The sequence below is a fragment of the Drosophila rhopaloa genome, unplaced genomic scaffold (assembly GCF_018152115.1).
Source record: "Drosophila rhopaloa isolate 14029-0021.01 unplaced genomic scaffold, ASM1815211v1 contig_202, whole genome shotgun sequence".
In the NCBI taxonomy this organism is placed as follows: domain Eukaryota; kingdom Metazoa; phylum Arthropoda; class Insecta; order Diptera; family Drosophilidae; genus Drosophila; species Drosophila rhopaloa.
The window spans coordinates 171,181-187,475 of NW_025335087.1; the positions used below are offsets into that span (position 1 = coordinate 171,181).

Here is a 16,295-nt window from a genome sequence, read left to right on the forward strand (position 1 = left end):
ATTCAATAATGTGTCATCTGGTAAAGAATTCTGGAAAAACATAAAAAGTATTGGAGTAGGAAAACAACGACAAGAGACAGCTTGCCATATTAATGCTAATGAATTAAATAATAAATTTGTGAAATCTCAACCTTTAGTACCTGATCAAACTAACAACCCGTACCTGAACACATTGCCAAACAACAACTGTGATACTAGCTTTAGTTTTGTTTGTGTGAGTCAGTGTGATGTCCTACAGTCCATGTTAAATATAAAATCAAGTGCAATGGGTCTCGATAATATACATCCAAAATTTTTACTAATCCTTGTCCCCAAGCTACTTCCATATATAACACACATTTTTAATACAGCAATAACATCTTCTACATTTCCAACATGCTGGAAGACAGCAAAGTACTTCCTATGCCAAAAATAAAGGGTGAATATAGACCGATATCCATACTTTCCTTTCTATCCAAAGCATTTGAGCGCCTAGTCTCCACACAAATTAATTTGTATCTTCACGATAATTCACTGTTGAATACACGACAACATGGCTTTCGGAAAACGCGTAGTTGTATGACAGCAATTTTAAAAATTTCAGAGGATATTCGCATGAAAACGGATGACAGGCAAGTTACATTTCTAACACTGCTAGACTATAGCAAGGCTTTCGACACTGTCGATCATTTTATTCTGTGTACTAAGTTAGAAAAACTATATAATTTTTCAAACCCAGCTACAAGCTTGGTAAGAACATACCTAATGGGCCGATCTCAATGTGTTGTAACGGAGTCTGAGACCTCAGACTTTTTATTTACTAAGCGTGGTGTCCCCCAAGGGTCGGTCCTTGGACCATTACTGTTTTCGATATATGTGAACGATCTTCCAAATGTCTTGTCTAATTGTGAAGTCCAGATGTATGCTGACGATATGCAAATGTATGTGAGTCGTCCATATAGCTGTATATCTGAATGTATTCATGTCAGTAATAGTGAACTTAAACTAGTTAGCAATTGGGCAATGAATAACGGTCTTCAAATAAATCCAAAAAAATCCAAATGTTTGATAATTTTTAAAAAAGAAATAAACGCACCATTGCAAAGGCTCAAGGTTGATACTGATGAGATTGAATACGTAAATCGAGCTAACAACCTCGGAATTGTGTTCAACAGCACTCTTTCGTGGTCCAATCATATTAACTATATAGTTGGTAAGACGTATAGTCAACTACGTCAATTAAAACTGATCCAGAGTATTTTACCAACCCATAGTAAAATGGTATTAGCAAAGTCGATTATAATCCCTTCACTATTATACTGCATTGAAATATTTGGAAAATGTGACTCAATAAGTAGGAATAAATTAACCGTAGCATACAACAATATAACAAGATTTATTTTCAATATTAAACCACACGATTCAAGTTCAAGTCATGCTAAACAAATCTTTGGACTAGACTTTTCCACATTAGTTGAATTTAGGACACTGATTCTCCTTCACAAAATAGTCACGACCAAGGAACCAAATTACTTGTTTTCGTTTCTCAACTTTGCACAATCAGCCAGAACGAATAATATAATTCCCACAAGAATCAACTATTCCTCAAGTGAAAATCACTTCTTTGCATGGGCTGTTAAGCTTTGGAATAATTTACCACCCAGTTTAAACAATACAAGAAGTGCTAGACAGTTTCGGAAAGAATTATTATTAATGATAAAAAAATAACTAACCCACACCCACAACCACACACAACTAATTATAAATCCAAGAACTAACTATAGATAAGAATTCAAAATTGTACTACGGATAATAATCAAAACTTGCAAATATGTTTAAGTAATTCTGTAAAACTTTCTGTAAGATTGTAAACTTTGTTTTGTGACTAGTGCTTTATTTTTAAGTTAAATTGTTAACTTTAGCGCTAGGAAGATAAATAAATAATAAATAAATAAATGCGAGCGATATAATATTGATGTCCGATCTTAATTTAAATAAAACCGTAATTCCGTTGTATAAAAATATAACCAAATACCGAAAAACAAAGAGAAAAAAAACCAAAACAACAAAGTTATACCTTTAAAAAATGTTTTCCCGATTGTTTCTATGGGTGCTATATGATATAGTCGCTGAGGGACTAGTTTACGTAGAAACGGACGGACGGATAGACGGACATGGGTAGATCGACTCTCCTGGTGATGCTGATCAAGAAGAGGGGCCCTAAAAGAATATTCTTAAGCACCTTGGCAATATGAGTCTGTTGGCGTAAAAAAAAATTAAAATCAATAAGAGTTGTTTTAGAATTTAAGAGTGTTTTTGTTTTACTGGTCATATTTTCTAATTTAAATTTCATAGCTGCATTAAGTTCTAGCAGCCGATTTTTCTGTTTTATTTCGGTTGTGTTTTTCTGTCCATTTTTTATCTAAGAGACATGCGGCTCTGGCAACAGACTCTTGAAAATACCAATTTTTATACCCTTGCAGAGGGTATATGTGAGATTTTTAAGTTTATTAGTTAAATATTTAAGTTTATTTGTAGTTTAGATTTAGTTAAGTATAATATAAAGAAATTAACATTCGTAAATTGGAATTTCACTCGTCTTTTTCATCTTTTGGCCAACGTCTTAGAACCGTTCTCTTCAAAGGCTCGAACTCAACTGCCTCGTTTCTCGTCGTCATCCTCTCTCTTACTTCTCGTCTTTTTTCTTTACTTCTTCATATCGTCCTTTCTTTTCGTCGTTCGTCTCGATCAGCTCAAAAAGGTTGTTGTCTAGGGTAAACTTATTGTGGAATGATTGCTACCCAAAGCTATGCTTTCGCCTCGAATGCATCTTCGTCGTCATCAGGTGTTGACCAGCGCTTTACATATTCAGCACAAGTCGAAGAATTAATAGGACCATCAAAATTGCCGATCTTCTTGACATCGTACGAGTTATTGCCTTTGGATTTGACAATCTCGTACGGACCCAAGTATTTAGGTTTCAACTTCAGGCCGCTGCCAAATTGTGTCCTTTTAATTGCGACAATATCACCGACGTGATACTGATTGGCTTGCTTGGGACGCAAGTTGTAGGTCTTTCTATTTTCGTCCTGGACCTTAGAAATTTGAGTCTTAGCTTTGCTTCTCAAATCGGTTCGCTCGTCACTGTACGCTGCTATCGCCTCCTTGTTGATCAAGTTTTGTAGCTTGACATCCTCTTTGGTACGCATTTTGGTGCCTATCGATATAGCAAAAGCGGAATTGATCGCCTCCTGAACTTTGTCGACGTGCTTATACCACTTGGTTGGGTCGTCAATGCTTAGTTTTGAGAGAACTGATATTATAGTGGCGTTCAATCTCTCGACTTGCCCATTCACGCGTGGAAGTCCTGTGGTCGTCTTGATGGGTTTGATGTTTTTCTCGTCGCAATACTTCAAGAAGTCCTGCGATGTAAATGCAGACCCTGATTGGTTAACGGCTAAGGGCGTCGACATGTTTCATACGAGTTCCGGATCGATGCTCTACCTCATAATCGTATTCCCGTAAAAAAAAGAACCCAGCGAGCGACACATGTGCAAAGATTTTGCTTCTCCAAAGTTTTTGTGAAGGCGTTACCGACGATTTTAAAGTGGATGCCTAACAGATATACTTTAAACTTTGTGAGTGCTTCGATGACTGCAAGAATTTCAAGCTCGTAACTTGTGTACTTTCTTTGAGCGTCGCTTGTCTTTTTACTCATAAAGTATACCGGATGCATCTGACCGTCGTCTAAGGACTTCTGCAAAAGGATCGCACCAAATCCGTCAATGGAAGCGTCTGTGTGCACTTCTGTCTCGAGCTTCTGGTTGTAGATGCTCAGAACTGAATTTGCGGTCAATATCTTCTTTAAATTTCGTACTGACGTTTCTTTTTTGGGGCCCATGATAAATTTTGTGTTGTTCTTTGTTAAACAGTGAGTGGCTTCGAAATAATGGCATAATTTTGAATGAATTTCCTGAAATATCCCGTTAAACCCAAAAAAACTTTCTAACTGCTTTAAAGATTGTGGTGATTGGAATTTTGCCACAGCATCAATTTTCTCAGGGGTTGGATAAATCTTCTGATTTTCTATAATATGGCCGAGGAAATGACATTTTTTAAGATTCAACTCGAGACCATATTCTGAACAGGTGTCAATAACCTCCCTCAGGTTCAGCAATGCGCTTTCTTCATCCATAGCCGGTATGATGACGTCATCGATGTAAGGCAGAGCGATGCCTTTGCGAGTCAGCTCAAGAAAAATTGCGTTAACATGTCGCTGGAAAACGCCAGGAGAATTTGAAAGTCCAAAATGTACCTTTAAAAACTGATATTGTCCACTTTGAGTGACAAAGGATGTGTATTTTCAGCTGGGCTCTGAGACAGGAACATGAAAAAATCCATTTTTCAAATCGATCGTGTGGAAAATCTTGGCATCCGGAGTCTGTCCAGCTGGTCGTCGATTAAAGGCAAGGGGAAATTATCTTTAACGATTACCTTATTGATCCTACGAAAATCGATGCAAAGTCTTGGAGAGCTATCACGCTTTTTGATCATTACCACTAGGCTTGTGAACTCGGAGTCAAACACTTCTATGATACCAGTTTGAAGCCATTCGTCAACCTGCTCCTCTACCAAACGCGTCTCAGCAAAAGGCAAACGCCTTGGTCTGGCAAATATCGGGGTCTCGTCCTTCAGGATAATGCGCATCTCGATTTTGGTGGTCTTCAGGTGAAGTGGTTTGTAGTTGCTTGTGATTTTGCGGACTTCGTTGTTATTCACTGCGACGTCGATTTTCATAACGTTTATAAAATCACTTTCTTCTACCTAACTCGGCATCTTACGCACTTGCAAACCGTCGCGATTGAAAATAATTGCAGCATGCAAACAAGTTTCTTCGCCGACAATCAATTGGAAATCCATGCAACCGATGGGAACAACGTAGAAATCCAACTCGAACTCGTTATTGTCGATAAGAACGGTCTCTCTGAAATGTCCAATTGGATTTATTTTGTTTGCGTCGCGCTCGCTACCGAAACCAATTAGAGCCACACTACAGTTTTGCAGTCTCGGACGTCGTAAACCGTTATAGGGATCCTCGCGAACCAAGTTGAATTTGCTTCCGGTGTCGAACAGAGCTACGCACTTTTCGTTAGCGAGAACAACTTCTTTGCTTGTTAAATTACTTTTATACCGCACTCGATGGGTGTTCACTTTGTTGCTCTCGGTTTTTTCGTTTTCTTTACAATTACGCGAAATATGTCCATACTGGTTACACTTGAAACATTTAGTGCCGCGCTCTTTGTTCTTGCAATTATTGGACAGGTGTCCTTTTTCGCCACAATTATAACAAGAAACCTCTTTTTTAAAATTCTTGTTAGGTGTTGCCACTTTCTTGCTATAAAGCACATCGCCGTTTCGCTTTGGCTTACCACGGTCGTACCCTTTTTCTCGCTCATTTTTAATGACATAACATTTCAGCTTCTCTTTGAATTCAGTAATATTTCGGGCACCGTATAGGAGAGTTTTGTCAATTGAGTAATCGTCTATGCCATCAATTACGTACTGTATCAAAACCGAATCACAAATGTATCCACAAATTGCCAGATCCTTCATTCGGTACAAGTATGCGAAACAACACTCGCCCTTTGCGCGTTTGCTTTTGCTCAACTGCTCGTGGATTTGTTTGCTGTTCACAATGCATTTTTTTGCATTTTTTTCTGAATGCACAACATCTTGAGAATATTGTGTTAAAGTTTTAGATCGATCCGAGTAAAGCTTCCGAACTTATGGGCAGTTGAACGTAGGTAAGTTAGCTCGTTTTGTATGGGTGTCCAAAACTTTAAAACGCTTTCCTGAAAAGTTACCCTTTTCAAAGTCGGTGTACACGATCCCGCAAAATCTATTGGACGGATCGTTTCGAAATTTTGCACAGTGGTTCTCAACTAAATTCCTCAGGTAACGCTGTCAAGTTTTTGTTTTTGAAAATTTATTATTTTTAGAGCATTAAGTATCTCGACGTCTTAGGCGTAAATCGGTGTTTTTGACTTTCAAGTGCCTTAAAAAATCGAAAAAAAAATACAATAAACAAGAAAGGAAAGCTAACTTCGGACGGAGCCGAAGTTGATATACCCTTGCAGAATATTCTGTAAATTATATTCTTCAAAATTATTCATATGGTGTATTCTTAATACTCATAAAAAGTCTCAACTTCCTAACTTTAAAAACACCAAAGTTATGGCATTTCCAATCGTTCAGTTATATGGCAGCTATAGGATATAGTCGGCCGATCCTTATGTAATTTGGTAGGTCGGATTGATTGGCCAAAAATAAAACCCATAGAAAATCCCAACTTGATAACTTTAAAAACACCAAAGTTATGGCATTTCCAATCGTTCAGTTATATGGCAGCTATAGGATATAGTCGGCCGATCCTTATGAAATTTAGTAGGTCGGATTGATTGGCCAAAAATAAAACTCATAGAAAATCCCAACTTCCTAACTTTAAAAACACCAAAGTTATGGCATTTCCGATCGTTCAGTTATATGGCAGCTATATGATATAGTCGCCCGATCCGGCTCGTTCCGACTTATATACTACCTGCAATAGAAAGACAACTTTTGGGAAAGTTTCAAGCAGATAGCTTTAAAACTGAGGGACTAGTTTGCGTAGAAACGGACGGACGGACAGACGGACAGACGGACGGACAGACGGACGGACAGACGGACAGACGGACATGGCTAGATCGACTCTTCTGGTGATGCTGATCAAGAATATATATACTTTATAGGGTCGGAAATGTCTCCTTCACTGCGTTGCAAACTTTTGACTGAAATTATAATACCCTCTGCAAGGGTATAAAAATAAAACTCGACAGCGTTACCTGAGGAATCTTGTTCTTTAACTAATGCAATTGGATTTTTTCATTTCGGATGATTCTGTGACCGGTTATCGTGTACACCGCAAAACATCTTTTCTTCGAGGCGCCGCCGGAGATTGAATGTATTTCAGTCAATTTTTAATATTTTTGGAAGAAAAAAATCAAACATTTAAACAATATGTTGCCCAATCGCATGCAAAAAACAAAATTGAGCTGAGACTATCCGTATCGCCAATAAAAATTTTTAAAAAATGTCAGATTTTTCTCCGAATTAACTATACCTCCCACCTTAACCACGACTCGACGGAAATTGAGTTAGTACCGTCAAAGGTGCGAATCGAATCTTCTATGTCGCGAAAACTAAAAGAAAATCTTGGTGATGCCACTTCGTTGCCAAGTTTTGACGACTTCTCTTTCTCTGCATTTTTGGCAAAATTAGGCGCATTTTGCATTTCGTTTTGTTCCGCTTACAAATACATCGTCATTTTCATCTTCGTCGTCTGAGGAATCAATTTGATTGTGTGCGAGGAGTTTATTTTGCATCCAATTGCGAAATATGTGGAGTCCGACGTCGTCTACGTTGTAGGTTATGTTCAACACATTGCAAATTGAAGCCAGATCGTTTAGATTTTCCTGCACATACCTTTCCTTCGCTAAGTAATTTTCCGAGCTTTCGTCGAAATCGATTTCGTTTAGATTTTCCTGCACATACCTTTCCTTCGCTAAGTAATTTTCCGAGCTTTCGTCGAAATCGAAACCGGAAAAATTTCGAAGTCGTTGGCGGTTGCTTCTATCACCCTCGCTCTCAAACACGTACTTGTGAAGGGCTACAATGTTCTCCCTCTTGCTATTGCGCAAATTTTCACTTATGAAGGTATTTAAACAACTTATGCTGGTGAAAAATTATGTGTGTAATGTCGTCTTTTCGCAATTTTTTTTTTTTACGTCTTCGTTTTTTGCTAGTTCACATCGCACTTTACATCTTTTACTTATTCCCGGATGAGCTCCCAAATGTGGGATTTTAAAGTTAATTAGTTAACTATTTAAGTTTATTTGTAGTTTAGATTTAGTTAAGTATAATATAAAGAAATTAACATTGGTAAATTAAATTGGAATTTCACTCGTCTTTTGGCCAACGTCTTAGGACCGTTCTCTTCAAAGGCTCAAACTCAACTCCCTCGTTTCTCGTCGTCTTCCCGTCGTCTTCTCGTCGTTCGTCTTTTATCTCTCTTACTTCTCGTCTTTTTTCTTTACTTCTTCATATCGTCCTTGCATTTCGTCGTTCGTCTCGATCAGCTCAAAAAGGTTGTTGTCTAGGGTAAACTTATTGTGGAATGATTGCTACCCAAAGCAGACACACCCCCCATATATTCTTGATCAGGATCGCGTCCTGAGTTGATATAAGCATGTCCGTCTGTCTGTCTGTCCGTCTATCTCTTTCTACGCGAACTAGTCTATCAGTTTTAAAGATATCGAATTGAAACTTTGCACACACCCTTCGTTCCTTTGCACGCAGTATATAAGTCGGAACGGGGTTCGGCCGACTATGTCCTATAGCTGCCATATAACTGAACGATCGGAAATGCCAAAACTTTGGTGTTTTTAAAGTTAGGAAGTTTTGATTATCTATGGGTTTTATTTTTGGCCAATCAATCCGACCTACCAAATTTCATAAGGATCGTCTGACTATATGCTATGGCTGACATTTAACTGAACGATTGGAAATGTTTTTAAAGTTAAGAAGTTCGGATTTTTTATGAGCATTAAGAATGCATCATATGAATAATATACAGAATACAGAATATTCTGCACGGGTATATCAACTTCGGCCCCGCCCGAAGTTAGCTTTCTTTTCATGTTTTTCATATTTTTGTTAGAGCCTGACTAACGTTTGTCCAGAGTTCATTTCATGTGTTCGGCAACGCCATGTAATTTTCTGGTATTTTTTTCGTCGATCTGAGTAATGTGGTGTAATAAAAAGGGGCTGACGAAAAGAGTTCGCCAGCTGTTTACCTCTCGCTCTCTCTGGGAGAACAGATTTCGTCAATCTGAATTCTAGGCAGACAAACAAGCTTTTTTTGACACCATTTGAAGTTTGGACACTTATATCCCCTACATTTCGTTGAAAAATTTTTACCAAAATTGTATGAAATACAACACAAAATTTTTTAAGGTTATACGTCTTACTTCAAACCTAGTAATCAGATCGAAAAACGAGTTCGGTTGCGAAAAAACTTTAATCTTCCCAGTGTAACAGTTAGGTTTGTTTACAAGCAGCTAAAATTCAAAAATCTTATTTGCGGGAACGAGCCTTTAAAAGATATTCTCAACTACTTTGGCAAGACAAGTCTGCCGCTGTACAACAAAAATAAAAAACAGTACTATTTAAAATGAACAGTTCATAGCTGCTCTAAGTGTTTGCAGGGGATTTTTCTAAGTTTTTTTTTGTGCTTTTCCTTGCATTTTTGACCTAAGAAACACTTTGCTCTGACAACAAACATTCCAAAAGTCGATCTTCGCGATGTAATTTTCTGGTATTTTTTCGTCGATCTGAGTACCGAGCTGAAAATAGGGCCAGACGAAAAGTGTTCGCCAGCTGTTTGCTGATAGCTAACGAACATATTTTGTCGAACTGAGTACTAGTCTTTACTACTTTACAACCTTCAAATAAGATTGAATTCGGTGACTTATCCTCCCCACTTAGTATCTTTTAATCAAAAATAAAGTCGTTACGGCATAAGTTAAAAATAATTTATTATAAAATATTAATTAAATGAGTGTTCTGTTTTTAACTTGCAACTGTACCATTTACAAAATATTTTATCTCTATGCAACAGCTAGTACTCCAAGTTTTGTAAATATTCCGAGTATAATTTAGATTTGGTACTTTCACATAAATTAATATAAAAAGATAAATTTTTGTAATACAGATGATTTGTTGGTGTTTGTTTTTTTAAATATTCTTTCACCAGCACAAATGTCTTTTATAAATGTAATCAAGTAATTGCAAACAATTTTCAATTATTTAAAGTGCACAGCGAATTGATTAACGAAATCTCACGTAGATAAGGCTATCTTATTAAACAACTTCGGAGAGGCGCTTTTAATGAAGGAACACTAATTTATATTAGCCTTGTTCGCTATTCACAGCGATATCTCATCCCCAGGTTAACTTTTGAATTTGTGACACCTTGTGACAGATTTTAACTCTATATAATATAAAGTTATATCAAAGAGCTCCACCACGAGAATTTTAGTTGGGACTAGTTAAGGATTAATTCAACAAGGAATTTCTAAGCATATATATGGTTTTGTTATGTGTGAGTGTACGAGTATGCTGTGAGTGTAATTTAAAATACATTTATAACTAGAGAGCATGTCTTGCTATTCCCAGTAAGCACTATTTAGCTTTTGTTGTTAGCGCCAGTATTAACAGAGCTATCGCCGATCGTTTCCGTTGAATCAATGGTGCCATCGAAATCTTGTTGATTTGATTGGGCTGCCGCGGCCATAGCCTCACGACGCTGACGTTTCATCTCAAGCAACTGTTTTCTCTGGGTCTCGCGCTTTAATGCCGCGGCCGAATCCGGCGGAGGAGCCTTTGAGCCGTTGATATTAGAGTTACGGGTTTTTCCGGCCGATTTTGCTTGCAAAACTCCAATCTTTGCGGATTTAATCTTATTTGATACCGGGTCCATCTTGGTTGGCTCATCTAAGCGCTGTGTAAAATACAAGTTAAGTATTATTTCAAGTTTCAATTAGACTCTCGAACACCAACCTTCCAATCGTTTGCTTTGAGCTGTTCAATATCATTAAAAATAGAGTCAACGTGTTCCACCTGCAAATAAACCATGTCCCAGAATCCTTGTAAATCATCCGCGGTTGTTGGATACTCATCCTTCGGCGAGCGATTTACGTTGTTGTGGCAAAGGCCTGAAATAGGAAAATAATTAGAACGAACCTGATACTATTCATTGTTTCACGCTTACCCTCGAACTGTTTCATTTTCTGTGATACCAAAAGACGAGCTTTACCCGAAGCTGATCGCAGTAGTCCAAAGGTATCCTCAGATATATCCAAATTTGTCTAGAAATTTGATGTTGAAAATAATAATAACTAATCGATCGATCGATTTATAAACAGGAAGGATATCCTGAACAGAAAATAGTTTACTTACAGACAAGGCATCTGCATATTTGTCAGCAAGAGCGGCCAGCGCCAACAGACGAATTTGTTCCTCTTTCAGAATTTGAAGAAAGTAGTTTCCGTCCTTAACAGTTGATGCAAGGAGAATTTTGGTAGTGCTGATGTATTCCTCTGAGGTCAAATCAATCAGTTTCGGAGTCTCATGGTCGACTACATCTAGGCTAGAATCTGGCATTGACTGCGTCTCGCCATTCGTAAGCTGCACCTCCGGGGCGTTGGAGAATCGATTGGCACCCCTTTTGGGTGATACCATAGGCAACTGGGCTCGGAACTCGTGGCTAAGGTGCCTAAAAACGGGCAGGTCCACATCTCCACTTTTAATTGAAATAGGAAAAGGGTCGGCCAACCGCGCCGTTGCACTCTGTGAATAGTTATTGTTCAGTTTTTTCCGGAACTCCCCATAGTCTTTACTAGGCGAAAGCTGTTTGAATTTCCGAACCAATTCCGAACCCTGCTGTGACTCGACTGAGAGCTGTTGCCTTGCCGACCGCTCCAATGCCAGTGATGAGGAAATACTATGCTTCTTGGGGCTGTAGAAACCCTGGGCTAAGGCACCCGGCCCGTAAAGTCTCTCCACTCGCTGCTTTATAAAGCTCCCATTTTCATTGGCGTGTCCAGGATCCGTTCCGATATCCAAGTTATGACCATTGCTGTTGTTGTTGGCCCCAATTGGATTGCACTTGCTGGCCGGAGAGGGCATGCTGTGCAGGACTGGAGCCGCTAATGAGTGGCTGCGCTTGCAGTACTGCAGACTGCTGGTAGAGGGACGAATCGGCGATACCTCGCGTGACTTGTTTATATCCTGGCGGATCTTAGAGTCATATGTGGTCAGGTTGGAGTAGCCGTTGACACAGCAGGCCAGGTTCAAATAGCTGAGCTTCTTTTCGGCAGCAGTGGCTTCTGGCGAATTCCCATCGGCAGCCACGACAGCGACATCGGCGCTCGGTTCCCGGGCGGACTCCACGACGACAGGCGATAGCACCATCCGCACCAGCCCCGTCGACCCGGGATCTACGTAGGCGGAGGTAACGTGCGGCTGCGGCGACCGAAGTGCACAGCGCTCCCGGAGGTTTGCGGTAAATTCGCGAGTTATGTCCTTCACGGAGAGCGGGGTAGGGAAGTTCAAGCTGTCACTAGTGTCTGCCGGGGGTAAAACAGACAGGAGAGGTCGACCACAAATAATCCCATTTGATTTGAGGTTGGGGTCATTTAATTTACCTGATATGTCGGAGGAGTCAGCGTCTACATCGAGTGAACAGCTGCCAATGGAGTCTAGACTGCGATCCATGAAAACTTTGTCTGTGAGATAAAGCGTTGAAAATTCGCCAAGTTATTATTTGCAATTCACAAATTTAAAACGTGTGAACTAAAACAACTGATTGTTGACTTCCGGAAGCCATGACTAAGAATTAAGTGGTGACGCCCACGCATTTTATGAGAAATGCAGACTGCGGGCGGTAGCTTTGCCATTTATGGAAAGCAGAACCCCGACCAACCGGCTGCAGCCATGAGACCGACCTTTTTGGGCAGCACAGCGACAAATTGAAGGACTAAATGGATCGGATTTGTTTGCGAATCGAATAATTGGGTGAAATCAGCGTCGAGCTGACATGCTACGTCCCCATCTTATTAGAGCCGAGCTTGTGATTGTGTGAGTGCACAACTCAGCAGATGGGAGCAGCTCTAACGGCACCTTAACAGTTCCGCTTTGTTGGCTTTTCGCCGTTGTTTCGCCTAGTCGCAGTGCCCCGTTCTCTTCTCAGCGTGATCATACATACATTTATACTGGGAACACACTGGCACGACTTGGAGCGTATATTAATACCGAAAGAAAACGCAAAACTATTTATAATCCGGCCGAAAGTGAAAACACCAAGGTGTCGCTGACGCTCAAAATTTAAAGCCAGATAAACTTAACAAAGGGGACGCAGCACGCACACAAACTTCAGTCTATTTTGGTCGCACATCACACAGTAGTGACCGTACGCAGGCAACGTAAAGGGAGTTCCTACCAAAGAAAGGCCAAGTTAAGTCTCCAGTCAAATTGAGTGCCAAATTTCTGGAAATTACAATAAAATAACTTTGGTGACTGTGGCTGTGTGGCCGTGCCCTGGCGGTTTAAAAAAGCCTATATTTTCACAAGATAATTTTTACATTTTCTATTTTTTTGGTATTTCTGACGACACTTACATATGTCAAAAAAGCGACGGCGAGTTTGCGTCGAAAGAGGAACAGTGGAGTTCGGAACGTTGGGTTGCTGTTATTTTGATACTTTGGCAATTATGAAAACTGAAAAAACCAAATATTAAGCTGTTTTAATATGTTTAATTAACTAACAAGGAAAAATGCTATAGACGAGTGTCTCGACTATAAGATGATTCTCATCTTACCGATTTAAAAATAAATAAGCCTCAGCTGATGGTTCATTTCGACAATTTTAGGTGACGTCGATCTGCAGAGCCAACACCACTAGCTGAAAGCATACCCACTTTCTCCCTTTATTTCGCTTATTTTTTAATTTACAGTGATGTCATAATGGTAATGGTGCGATTTGGTAAATTGGTTGTGTGTAGGTACAATATGTTTTTAGACCTGCCTTTTTACCACCATTACCATTTTGAAATAAACTCATTAAAGGTCCATTTTGGTTAGTTGTGTCAATAAAAAGGCAATCTTCAGGAATTATTTTTTGGACAAGAAAAAAACATAGGTACTTCAAACTTTTGAGGTAAATTTCTGATATTTTAAAGATGATTTTGTAAAAATTAAAAAAATTTGAAGCATTTACGGAAGCAGGACACAGGGCGACGCTGGCGACTCTTCTACAGGTCGTAAAAATCATCTGAAACAAAAAATTCAAAAATGTTCGTGTTTAGTAGGAGTGTGGTTATGGAATAGACTACTTTTATCAAAATTGAATAAAAAATAACAAAATGGCGGGGTTTGAAAAATGTTGTGTCGTTTTTACTGAACACTTTCTTCACTTTTTTGTAGATAAAAAATCCAATGTATAAGCTATCTACAGCGACAAACTTAATTATTGGCAGCAACAAGCGACATTTTAATGGGCACGCTGGCCAATCCATGGCTTTGAGTGGCCAGGAAAGCGTAAGGATCGCATAAAAGATAATGTCAACCCCCAGATCTCCTCAACACGTATCAAAGTTAAGGATAAGAATAACTTTGGTAAGGATATTCACCCAACAGCCTTTTTGCAGACGCTGCATGATGGTTTCTACAAACGACTTGCTGCTAGAAAAAATCAATCGATTTTAAAAGTCAAAAACAACCATTTATAATATCGAAATAAAAATCTGAGTATGCCAATCGACTTTTGGGTCCTCTTAGCCTTCTCGTATGATATATTAATCTTTTCCATAAGCAAAAGGCTTGTGTTAGTTGACTTTTCAAATCGATTGATTCTTTTTAGGAGCTAATCGTTTGTGGACAGCATCATGCGGAGCCTTTTAGAAGGCTGTTGGGTGAATATCCTTACCTTGCATTTTGCAACGGCGCGGGCTTTTAAATGCTGCATGGTACGCAATGGTACAAATGGCTTCTGGGCATCCTTTCCCCAATCTTGACATTCGATTTGCCTTGATCCTGCTAATTAAATTTTAATTTTTGGACACATGCGGTTGGTTTAATCTTTACCTTGTAAAGTCAAACAACTTTTCCTTAATTTTAAGGCACTAAAACCATTTATCTATAAAATTAATCATTATAATATAGAATATTGAGGCAAATGGGATAAATAAAAAAGTGGCCAAATCGATAAAGTTTTAATAGTTCATTAAAACCCAAGTGTGCCAATAATTTAGTTCAGGGAAATTTCGTCCATTTTTTAGTTTTTTTATTTTTATTAAATTATCTATAAAAGATAAATTAATGAAGTCACTTGTATTTAACAGTAAATTAATGATTATATCTAAATAAATATCAGCATATTAGATACAAAAAAATAGCCATTAGGTTCAACATGCTTGCTGTGCCAATAATTAAGATCGTCACTGTACATATGTAATTATAGTCCATTCCATCGGCAATTTAATTTCGCGTATTTAAAAAAAAACATTAAGATTCGTTAAAAATTTACTGATTTATGACAGTCTCGAAAACTGTAGTTTCCAGAAAACTCGTTTAAAGTTTTATGTACAGATTTTTCGATATAAATGTTTATATCTAGATACTTACAGCTAATAAGCTATTCCAGGACCATATAGTAGACCCTCGGCTTCCTCAAAACTGATCAGATCTTGGAACCTTTTCGTTTTTTTCGGGCAGTTCTTTCCTCCACCGCCGTGGAAGTCAGTGCACTGACTGATGTGTACATATGTCGGTCGCGAGTGCACGCAAAATTGTGGGCATTTGGGCCGATGGTAATTCCCATGACGCTCATTATTTTAGTCTGATGTTCTAGACTCTTGTAGCTATCGAAAAAAACAAAAAAATTTGATTTTTTTTGACAAAACTAACCAGAATGGACCATTAAAATTTTCCAACCGTATGCTAAAATATGGCAAAACCAAGACGCCGATGAGAAAGAACTGAAAAATATACAATATTTAAATATTTATATCATTCTACTGTCCAATTAAAAAAATATTTTAACACAAGTGTTGTTCGGCCTTAATAAATATTTATGTTATAATGAATATTATTTAAGTTGCACGATTGTTTAGAGGCAGAATTCAAAAATACAACTTAATTTAAGGTAGTAGACCGGTGTGACCGTTGAAACTTCGACGTTTTTCCGTGACCTTTTTTTTAAAGCCTAGTACTCAGATCGACGAAAACTGTCCGCCAAGCATGAGAGAGAGCGAGAGGCAAACAGCTGGCGTTCACTTTTCATCAGGCTCTTGCCGTCTTTACCTCAATACTCAGATCGACGAAAAAATACCAGAAAATTTCATTGCGTTGCTAGTCTGCTGAAATGAACTTTGGGTGAACCTAGCTGATTGACAGTACGACCGTAGCACGCTTAATTCTGATGAACTCTCGAAAATGCAGTCCCACTGGAAAGATTAAAGCCTAGTACTCAGATCGACAAACGAGTACGCCAGCGTAAAAAATTTCGAGAGTTCATCAGAATTAAGCGTGTTACGGTCGTACTGCCAGTCAGCTGGGTTTGTTGACAAGCCGAGGTGAAAAAACCGTTGACAAAAAAATGTACGCCAGCTGTTTGCCTCTCGCTCTCTCTCATGACTGGCGTACAGTTTTCGTCGATCTAAG

General features: G+C 38.7%; 1 protein-coding gene across 2 annotated transcripts; it reads right to left on the bottom strand.

Moving 5' to 3' along the window:
- Positions 1 to 9,594: 9,594 nt before the first annotated feature.
- LOC123037868 lies at positions 9,595 to 13,198 on the bottom strand. Of its 2 annotated transcripts, none has more exons than XM_044460530.1 (6): positions 13,076 to 13,198; positions 12,282 to 12,362; positions 11,035 to 12,203; positions 10,847 to 10,943; positions 10,636 to 10,790; positions 9,595 to 10,576 (listed from the first exon to the last, which is right to left on the bottom strand). In XM_044460530.1, the coding sequence occupies exons 2-6, from the start codon at positions 12,349 to 12,351 to the stop codon at positions 10,262 to 10,264; spliced, it is 1,806 nt and encodes a 601-aa protein (XP_044316465.1). In that variant the 5' UTR covers positions 12,352 to 12,362; positions 13,076 to 13,198; the 3' UTR covers positions 9,595 to 10,261. The 2 variants fall into 2 exon arrangements, with proteins under 2 accessions (XP_044316465.1, XP_044316466.1); XM_044460531.1 differs by lacking the exon at positions 13,076 to 13,198 and adding an exon at positions 12,842 to 13,039.
- Positions 13,199 to 16,295: the final 3,097 nt, after the last annotated feature.